The sequence below is a fragment of the Pelophylax lessonae genome (genome assembly GCF_965119305.1).
Source record: "Pelophylax lessonae genome assembly, chromosome: 5".
Taxonomy (NCBI): Eukaryota; Metazoa; Chordata; class Amphibia; order Anura; family Ranidae; genus Pelophylax; species Pelophylax lessonae.
Genome location: NC_138772.1, coordinates 269,656,682 through 269,667,577, shown reverse-complemented (window position 1 = coordinate 269,667,577; position 10,896 = coordinate 269,656,682). Strand labels below are relative to the sequence as shown.

Genomic DNA, 10,896 nt, shown 5'->3' with positions numbered 1-10,896 from the left:
TGTGTGGTACATTATCTTAGGACTCATGGTATGGGGTAGGGTTATAGGGGAGGCACCCAGGGGGCATGTCCAGTCACCTAAAGGTATGAGGCTATAACCCAGGGTCTATGATTACTCTGCCTTTGTACTGTATGATGGGGGTTTAACCCATGTACTTGGAAGGCTTCTTCATAATAGGAGCTGTAAAATTGTGGAATAGATTCCCTCAGAAATTAATTCGGTCAATCCCATTTTGTTTTTTTTTGTTTTAGTTAGATGCATCCTTTAACCCTTTTGCTGCCAGAGGCATTTCAGCACGTTTAGAAAAATTAAAAGAAAACACATTAAGGAAGAAAATAGTAGTAGTTCTTTATATTACAAAATAAAAATGCAATGTGCAATGTTTTTTGAAGCAGAAAAAGTCAGTAATACACTAAAGGTAATTTTTGGGCACATTAACGCAATATATTAACCATTTACTGGTACAATATGAGATTACACTAAGTAAACAGATACCCAACATGTCAATGCTAAAAATTGCTTGTACCCATGAAATTGCAACAAACTTCAGAACCCTATCATTTCCACAGGTTTTCAGGGGCTGGATGGAAGCAAGTGGGTGGCAACACAGCAGCCAGATTGCTTCCATCTGACAGTCAGCTTGCCAGATTTACATAGCCCCCAGGAGCGTGTGTATATTCCCGGCAGCTCCCAGGACTGTGTGTAAAGCCTCCTGCCGTCATTGGTGTATGGTATATGCCAGGGATGGAAAGCGGTAATACACCTGGATATATATAGTCCCCAAGGCACGAAGGCAGGAAGACATTCAATTATCTTATAAAGGGCTCTAGGCTGAAGTAGTAGTGATATTGCAACATCTAATGTAATGCAACACCTTAACCACTTCAATACCAGGCTCTTTCCCCCTCCCTTTCTGCCCAGGCCATTTTTCAGCTTTCAGTACTGTCGCACTTTGAATGACAAAAGGGTAACAACCACTTTTTCTGAATTAAAACTATTCATTTAGGGTTTACTGTTGTCATTAGCCATGACTAATCACATAGTACAGATGAGCTGTGATTGGCCATGTCTGTACGATGTGATCTATGACCAATCACAGAGACCAACACAATAAGTAGCATGAATTGCAGCCATCCATTGTGAACAATTGTAATGTGATCTGCTGTGATTGCTGTACTAGCAGCGGGCTGGTACACCGATCTGAACAAGAACAGCGAATGCCCCACTCGGCCTATAGTAAAATGTGTTACTTGAGACTATGCTCTGAATGGTGGAATTTTACCACTAAATTTAACCACTTAAGCCCCGGAAGATTTTACCCCCTTCCTGACCAGGCCCTATTTTGCGATTCGACACTGCGTGATTTTAACGGACAATTGCGCAGTCGTGCGACGCTGTACCCAAATGAAATTGACGTCCTTTTTTTGCCACAAACAGAGCTTTCTTTTGGTGGTATTTGATCACCTGTGTGATTTTTACTTTTTGCGCTATAAACAAAAAAAGAGCAACAATTTTGAAAAAACAACAATATTTTTCACATTTTTTATATGAAATACCCGAAAAAATGTAAAAATCAAAATTTTTCAACATTTTAGGCCAATTTCTTTTCTGCTACATACGTTTGGAAAAAAAAAATCGCAATAAGCGCATTTTTGATTGGTTTGCGCAAAAGTTATTGCGTTTACTAAGGGAAAGATTTCTGTCATTTTTGGCGTTTTTTTTTTTTTTTTTTAACGAGTAATGGCAGCGATCTGCATTTTTTTTGCGGGACTGCAACATTGCCAATCACAGGGCCCTCCTGCCATAACTTGTTGCTATGTGTCTGAGGGACACAGGCACATCGAGATCGTGCCTGCTGCAGGACGTTCGGGAACGTCCGATCAGAAGGACGAGGCTCCCATCTGGCCGTATATGTACAGTGGCCGGGTGGGAGGTGGTTAAAGGCTAACCCTAGACTCTTTCGTCTTAAATAAGAGAATTTTTGTAAGGAGTTTTTTCATCACTTCCTGATGCTGTGACAAAAAGGACAAATAGTAGGGTAGCAGTTGTCACCAGGACAAAAACTCACATGGACAGCAATACAAACATTGTTCGAACTCTTTCCCAATATGCTAAAAATGTGTTTCTTTTCTATATTCCCATTGAAAATATCCTCAATTCAATCCCTGACAGGAAAACGTCACACACACATATATATATATATATATATATATATATATATATATATATATATATATATATATATATATATATATATGTGTATATGTACACACACAATTTCAGAAAGTAGTGCTACTCCAGACTGCATGTTCAAAGGCATGGCAGCCCACTTTCATTTACAAGAAAAGAAAATTCGCAAAAACAACAGCAATTTCCCTCGTAGGGGGTTCCTCCATTACTGTATATTGTTCATTTAACATCCTGGCTTACTCACTTGCCACCTGATTACTTCAGGCCTCACGCCTAGCCCTTAGGTCTGATCCTCCATATTGCACTGTTGCGGACTACATCTGCCTCCTGCAGACCTGTACGTGCTGGCTGCCAACTGCAAGCTCTTTATCTCTCTCTCAGGGATGGTGGGAGCCCTCCTGACTCCCATACACAGACCTTGTGTCTGTCGGTTGGATTCCTCCCGACTCCTGGGCCAAATCTCCTCTCTGCCCGGGTACAGCTGTCTCCAACTGGGAGCCCTCTTGACTCCCATACACAGACCTTGTGTCTGTAGGGTGCAGTTGTCTCCAATTGGGAGCCCTCCTGACTCCCATACACAGACCTCGTGTCTGTAGGGCTCCCAGTGGGAGACAGCTGCACCCAGGCAGAGAGGAGGTTTGGCCCAGGAATCCGGAGGACTCCAACTGAAAATACCTTTTTTTAGAGGCACAGACTAAATATATGCTGAAGTCAATGGCCAAGTAATGGCCAGTATGTGGCAAATGCTCAAAAGTCATTAAAAAAAAAAAAATCACAGTTTGACAATGTCTTTATGCAGACATTCCTTAAAAAAGTGAAACCAAGTGTAACGTTAAATTACATTTGATGTGACTGATTAGGTTATGGACAGATTGTATATTGTTTTTTTCAGATACAGTAAGACTCCATTGCAGTTTTAGGTTTGTTTCGGCATTAATCTAATAGTAGGAGTAACTATTTTAGAACACAGATGGTAAACAAAATTTTAAAAAAAGCTAATAAATTTTAATTTTGTAGTTTTACATTGTATACATTAACAAATACATATACATTTTAGAGCATACATTTTAAAATACAGAATATTTTATAATAATAAAAAATAGCATTTTACATGGTCACGATACTATACTGGTTGCTTTTCTTAGTGCCAAATATCCAGTGACAACATCAGTGGGAAGCATCCTGATGTAATTGAATTCTTCAATTGTGCTGAATCGAAGCTTACTTTGAGGGTCAGTATAATTGGCCTAGGAAACACACAAAGAAAAATAAATATAAGGTTATATCATTCAGCTTTATTTGGGGTTCATTTTAGCAATTTATGAGGATAATGCTTAAATAAAACCTACTTAACCACTTGCCATCCAGGCCAATTCTGAAATTTCTTACACCTAAAAATCTGCACTTTTTTTTATTTATTTTTTTGCTGGAAAATTACTTAGAACCCCAAAATTCCCTAAAGAATACAATGGTGGGTTCTATTAAAATGCAAATATTCAAGAAAAAATACACTTCAATGCATTTTAATGCACATGGAAACAATATAAATACCTTGTTTTTGGTAAAATCTAAAAGATGAGGTTACGTAGAGTAAATAGATTTTCACCCAACATTTCACGCTTTAAATTTGCACACGTCTGTGAAATGGGGACAAACTATTGTACATTAAAATAATCCCAAGGCAACACCTTAAAAGCCTTCACAGGTTATCAGTTTAGAGTTACACGGGATGTCTGGTGCTCGAATTATTGCTCTCACTCTGAAGTTCAAAGTGATACCTTTTTTTTTTTTTCTCAATCAAGATAAGCAGAAAGAAGAAGAAATTGACACTACAACAAGATAGGTACAATAGTCAAAACTCAAACGCACACACACACACATTATATATATATATATATATATATATATATATATATATATATATATATATATATATATATATACATACATACACCAGTAGAACAACAGACCTATGTACATCCATCAATACATATATACAGTGGGTACAGAAAGTATTCAGACCCCCTTAAATTTTTCACTCTTTGTTATATTGCAGCCATTTGCTAAAATCATTTAAGTTCATTCTTCTTCCTCATGAATGTACACATAGCACCCCATACTGACAGAAAAACACAGAATTGTTGACATTGTTGCAGATTTATTAAAAAAGAAAAACTGAAATATCACATGGTCCTAAGTATTCAGACCCTTTGCTCAGTATTTAGTAGAAGCCCCCTTTTGATCTAATACAGCCAGGAGTCTTTTTGGGAAAGATGCAACAAGTCTTTCACACCTGGATTTGGGGATCCTCTGCCATTCCTCCTTGCAGATCCTCTCTAGTTCTGTCAGGTTGGATGGTAAACATTGGTGGACAGCCATTTTTAGGTCTCTCCAGAGATGCTCAATTGGGTTTAAGTCAGGGCTCTGGCTGGGCCATTCAAGAACAGTCACGGAGTTGTTGTGAAGCCACTCCTTCGTTATTTTAGCTGTGTGCTTAGGGTCATTGTCTTGTTGGAAGGTAAACCTTCGGCCCAGTCTGAGGTCCAGAGCACTCTGGAGAAGGTTTTTGTCCAGGATATCCCTGTACTTGGCCGCATTCATATTTCCCTCGATTGCAACCAGTCGTCCTGTCCCTGCAGCTGAAAAACACCCCCACAGTTTTTAGCAAACTCCATGCGGGCTTTCATGTGTCTTACACTGAGGAGAGGCTTCTGTCGGGCCACTCTGCCATAAAGCCCTGACTGGTGGAGGTCTGCAGTGACTTTCTACAACTTTCTCCCATCTCCTGACTGCATCTCTGGAGCTCAGCCACAGTGATCTTTGGGTTCTTCTTTACCTCTCTCACCAAGGCTCTTCTCCCCCGATAGCTCAGTTTGGCCGGATGGCCAGCTCTAGGAAGGGTTCTGGTCGTCCCAAACGTCTTCCATTTGAAGATTATGGAGGCCACTGTGCTCTTAGGAACCTTAAGTGCAGCAGAAATCTTTTTGTAACCTTGGCCAGATCTGTGCCTTGCCACAATTCTGTCTCTGAGCTCTTCAGGCAGTTCCTTTGACCTCATGATTCTCATTTGCTCTGACATGCATTGTGATCTGGAAGGTCTTATATAGACAGGTGTGTGGCTTTCCTAATCAAGTCCAATCAGTATAATCAAACACAGCTGGACTCAAATGAAGGTGTAGAACCATCTCAAGGATGATCAGAAGAAATGGAAAGCACCAGAGTTAAATATATGAGTGTCACAGCAAAGGGTCTGAATACTTAGGACCATGTGATATTTCAGTTTTTCTTTTTTAATAAATCTGCAACAATGTCAACAATTCTGTGTTTTTCCATCAATATGGGGAGCTGTGTGTACATTCATGAGGAAGAAGAATGAACTTAAATGATTTTAGCAAATGGCTGCAATATAACAAAGAGTGAAAAATTTAAGGGGGTCTGAATACTTTCCGTACCCACTGTATGTGATCATTATTTATCTCTGTACAAAAATACCTTCATCTCGTCACATGCACACACTCTAGTATATAACTATTTTTTCCATTTTAAATCCTAACTAACTACATTCTTAACACAACCCCCCCAAAAAGGAAAAAAAAAAAAAAAACACACCTCTGCCAAGATCGGTATATACTCGAGATCAATATAGTTTTCTCTTAACACATTACATTGGTCTACCTTTTAGGGTATCTGAAAGTCAACAGTTTTCTAAACTTAAGGAGGTGTGCCTCCAAAAATTCTAATGGCGGCCAGCTGTGCCGGGGGCCAACCCTGGAACAGCTAGCCATTGTTCCCAAATACGATCAAATTTTCTAGAACTGCCTCTATGTTTGTATGTGAGATATTCACGAAGTAGTGTTGTATTCACCTCCTCAACCCACTCGGAATGACTGGGAGGAGAAGGAGAAAGCCACTTTCTCGCAACAAGCTTTCTAGCTAAAAAAAAGCACTCCAAGAATTTCCGTCTGTATATATGTAGAATATTCCTTCCCATTCAAGCAACCTAACAGTCCTATTTTTGGTTCATAAGGGAGAGTGATATTCCATGTATTATTAATAGTTAATATTATTGTTTTTCAGTACCGAGTAAGTTTGGGGCATTTCCATAACAATAAGCGTACCATTATGAATCTTACATCGAGGGCATAACGGAGAATCCCTCCTTTGCCATTTATATAAACGAGTAGGGGTGTGGTATGTACGATGCACAATAAATAACTGTGTAAGCTTCTGTGTGGATGAGAGGGAGACCCTAGTCCCATTTTCCAAAATATTGGACCATTCCTCATTAGACATGGGACCAATATCCTCCTCCCATCCCTTCCTACATGTTAAAGACATCACATTGGATACTTGATTTAAAAAGGAGCTATATAAAAATTAGAAAGTACCTTTTTTAATATACTTTCCCAGAAGCCTATACAGTATCATCGGATTAGACAGACTCCAGAGAGAAATCTTTGCCTGTGCAGATATGGCATGTCTTAACTGTAAATATTGGAAAAACAAAACATTTGGAAGTCCAAACTCCATTCTAAGTGACTGAAAATCCTTCAATCTTGTACCCTCATATAATTGTGTTATATATCGCAATCCGTATTCAGACCATGTAAAAAAAACCTTTCAATTTAAATAATTCAACAAAGTTATAATTATGGAAAAGCCGAGAATAGCTTGTATATCCCTCATATTTGAATTGTTGCTTTGTTTTGATCCACAATCTATTTAGCAGGAGCAATGTAGGACACGCTGTCAATTTCCCCATTTCTCCTGCCTCCAGACACTCCACTACATCTTTATTAGACAAAATAAGAGGATATAATCTCCCTGTTTGGCTCCCGGCACTCAACATTTCCCCAACCTGCTAAATACTGAAGCTGAGCGGCCATATAGTAAAAGTAAGGATTAGGGACTGCAAGACCTCCAGCCTCATTAACTTCCTGTAGCTTTCCCAGTTTAATACAGGGAATTTTTTTCCTCCAAATCAACGTATGAAATAAGGTATTGCACCTCCTAAAAATATGTATAGGTATCCATACAGGGGCAATTATGTAGAGCATACAACAATTGTGGATTCCAGATCATTTTAATCAGGTTACAACGACCCACTACCGAGAGAGTAGTTTAAGCCAACTGGTGGTTTGCTCCTTGAATTTAGCCAATAGAGGTTCAATATGACAATTTGACATAATTTATAAAGGTTGGAATGTACAACAATACCCAAATACCGAAACTGTTCCACTACTTGGATCTGAGATGCCATTTGCGGCAGTGGAGCAGTGAGGGGATCTAAGGGCAATAATACAGATTTATCCCAATTAATTTTGAATCCAGAATAGGATCCAAACGTTTGTATAAGTGTCATCAGTGATTTCAAAGACCTATCTGTATCTCCCAAGAATATAAGAACATCATCTGCATATAATGCTATTTTTTCTTCTAAGTCCCCTCTACGGAAACCAGTAATATGGGGATGTGCCCTAATGGCTGCTGCTAGTGGTTCCACCGCAAGGGTAAATAGTAATGGGGATAAAGGGCATCCCTGTCTTGTCCCCCGATAAAGTGTAAATGAGGAAGAAAGTGTATTACTTACCCTGATACGAGCTTCAGGGTCTCTATATAATAATTTAATCCATGATATAAAATGAATCCCCCAATTTAAATTTCTCCAATACGGACCATAAATAATGCCATTCCACACTATCAAATGCCTTAGCGGCGTCTAAAGATAAAACAGCTCTATGTCCCTGATTAGTGATAGGTATTTGTAAATTAAGATAGAGTCTACGAATATTATTAGCTGTAGAACGGTTTGGAATACGGTTTGGAATAAATCCAAATTGATCTGGATGTTTAATTTTGCATACGATTTTTGACAGTCATATAGCAAAGACCTTAGTGAGTAATTTTAAATCAGTTGTTAATAAGGAGATAGGCCTATATGATTCAGGACATTCAGGGTTCTTCCCAGGTTTCAATAGTAGCACCACCACCGCCTCATACATTGAGCTCGGTAGTGAGCCACATTTTTGGGCTTCTAAGAAAGTATCCAAAAGTTCTGGCAATAATATGCCTTCAAATTTCTTATATAGTTCCATTGGTAAACCATCAATACCAGGGGCCTTAGAATTTGGGAAAGTGGCCAAGGCACTCCGCAGTTCCTCCAATGTAATGGGGGTGTTCAAATTCTGCCTGTCCACCTCCCCAACTGTTGGTAGGGATATACCGTCTAGAAACCGTATTAGGTCTGGGCGGGTATAGGATACCTTAGAGGAGTCCTGGAAATAGGACCTGAACTCCTGTATAATAGATGGGGTGTCACTAACCACCTCCCCCATACCTGTCAGTATCCTATGCACTACCGCAGATGGACACTGTGCTTTAGAAATAATGGATAACATATGTCCTGTCCGCTCCCCCTCCTCAAAAAATGCTTGTGACGAGAAGAATCTCTTATTAGATGCCTGTTGAAGCTGTACCTCCCTATATACCTTTTGTGCCATTGTCCATTTATTTTCTGTATCTGTAGAGGGTGCCTGTATAAAGTCTCTCTCCGCTCTATCTACTTCCTCAGCAGCATTAGTTACCCCTCTTCTAGAATTAGTTTTAATATTAGAGACTTCACGTATACATAGGCTTCTAATAAATGCTTTTAACGTATCGCATACAATACCTGAAGTAGCTGAGTGCCTGTTATCAATCAAGATAATCTGTAGGAGGAAAAATGCATCACCACCAGTAGTGGTGAATGATCCGAAAGACATCTAGCCAAATAGGATACATCCGGGGTAAAGGTCATAGTCCACTCAGAACCCAATGCCAGATCAATGCGCGAGAGAAGAATGAGTCAAGGAATGGCATGAGAACGGAGCTTCCAAAGGATATTTACACCTCCACAAATCCACCAATCCTATTTCCCTTAAATAGTTAGCAAAAGGTGTAGGTCGTCTAGGACCTTGAAGACAATATTTTTTAAAAAGGTCCAGCAACGGATCGAACACATTATTAAAGTCACCTATTGCCATTATTGAGGTTTGAGGTTATTTAGAGATAAACCTTGACAGGCACTGCAGCACTTCCATGGCAAAGGGTGGATATATATATATATATATATATATATATATATATATATATATATAGATAGATAGATTATATATATACACATATATTAGCAATGATATATTTACAGGAATTCCACATGCCATATAAAAAGACATATCTTCCTTGCTCATCTAATAATTTATCTAATACCTCAAATTTAACATTACCAGAGATCATAATACTCACACCCCTAGAATATTGGGTATAGGTAGAATGATATTGAATTTGATATCTGGAGGACCGGAATAAACCAAACAGTGTCTTTAGTAACATGTGTTTCCTGTAAACATACTATAGAGGGATTCTGAGACTTAAGAAATGTAAATAGAGCAGTTTGTTTCTTTACATTATGTAAACCTCACACATTCCATGAGAGAATAGATTCTGTAAACTTAGTCATATATATATATATAATTCTGGATAATCAAATATCTCAGATAGATCCTGTACCGGTCCATTGGCAGACATGACCCTAATTTTACAGAGGTAAAAAAAAAAAGGACAAAAAGCATATGCACAAAATATTTACTCCTACAGGGTAAAGTGAGCAAGGGAAAATGTATAAGTGCTGCGCCCGACTTGCATATTTCTACTGTGGCCTATAAGAATTAACCCTTCAATTCGCTGCCGCCCTAAAATGTCTCTCTTGACGGTCTAACCAATTAGTTACTGCAGTAGGATTATCAAAGAAATGCACAGTTCCATTCGCCACTACCCATAATTTTGCAGGATATAACAGAGTAATTCAAAGAAATATCCCGAAGACGTTTTTTTAATTTCCTTATACTTTGCTCTCTGTTTCGGTACAGTTGATGAAAAGTCTGCATAAATGGAAATTTTAGACCCTTGAAATTCCAGATTGGGTTGTTGTCTGGCAAGCTTTAAAATAATGTCTGTCTTTATAATGCAGCAGCTTTAGCAGAAATTATCTATTGTTGCCACCTGGTGGAGGAGCTTTGAATGGCACCCTATGTGCTCTCTCAACAGAAAAAAATAAAGTAAGATTATCTTTACCGAAAGTATCCAGTAACCATTGCTCAGCAAATTCAACAGGGTTTTTACCCTCAGATCTCTCAGGCAGTCCCACAATACGTAAATTAATCCTTTGCAGTCTGTTTTCCATCTCTTCTATCCTATTGGCATTTTCTGAGGATTTAGCAGTGTTCATATTAACATCATGAATTAAATGTTTTAAATCGACTTCCATAGTACTTATTCTGCCTTCAAGTGCTGTGGCTCTCTCCCTCATTTTTTGCATATCTTGTCTAATATGCTGTATACCTTCTTTCATACTTCTCACTTCCACCGATAAGTCTTTGAGAGAGGCCCCATAGGTGTGAATAGCATTAAGCACCTCTTGCAATGTAGGTTGTTCAGAATCAGCTATATCAGAGCTTCCTGTTGTATTAGTAGAGAGTATAGATGTACTCACATGTGTTGCAGCGTCTATGGCCATGTGCTCTGCCAATAGTCCATCAGAGGAGGAAAGATGAAGAGGGCTTTTCCCAGCTGCAGATATCGGGGATGCCACAAAGCTTGATTGGAAAAATTTGCTCACGATCCTGCCAGACCTAAACTTACTCAACCTAGATGTGCTCCTTCCCCCGC

General features: G+C 38.9%; 1 protein-coding gene across 1 annotated transcript in view; it reads right to left on the bottom strand.

Moving 5' to 3' along the window:
* Positions 1–3,197: 3,197 nt before the first annotated feature.
* INO80C (INO80 complex subunit C) overlaps positions 3,198–10,896 on the bottom strand; it is a 52,467-nt gene continuing 44,768 nt past the window's right edge. The window contains exon 4 of the mRNA XM_082259866.1: positions 3,198–3,437. Coding sequence (XP_082115992.1) covers positions 3,306–3,437 — 132 coding nt within the window. The 3' untranslated portion in view covers positions 3,198–3,305. The remainder of the gene's footprint in view (positions 3,438–10,896) is intronic.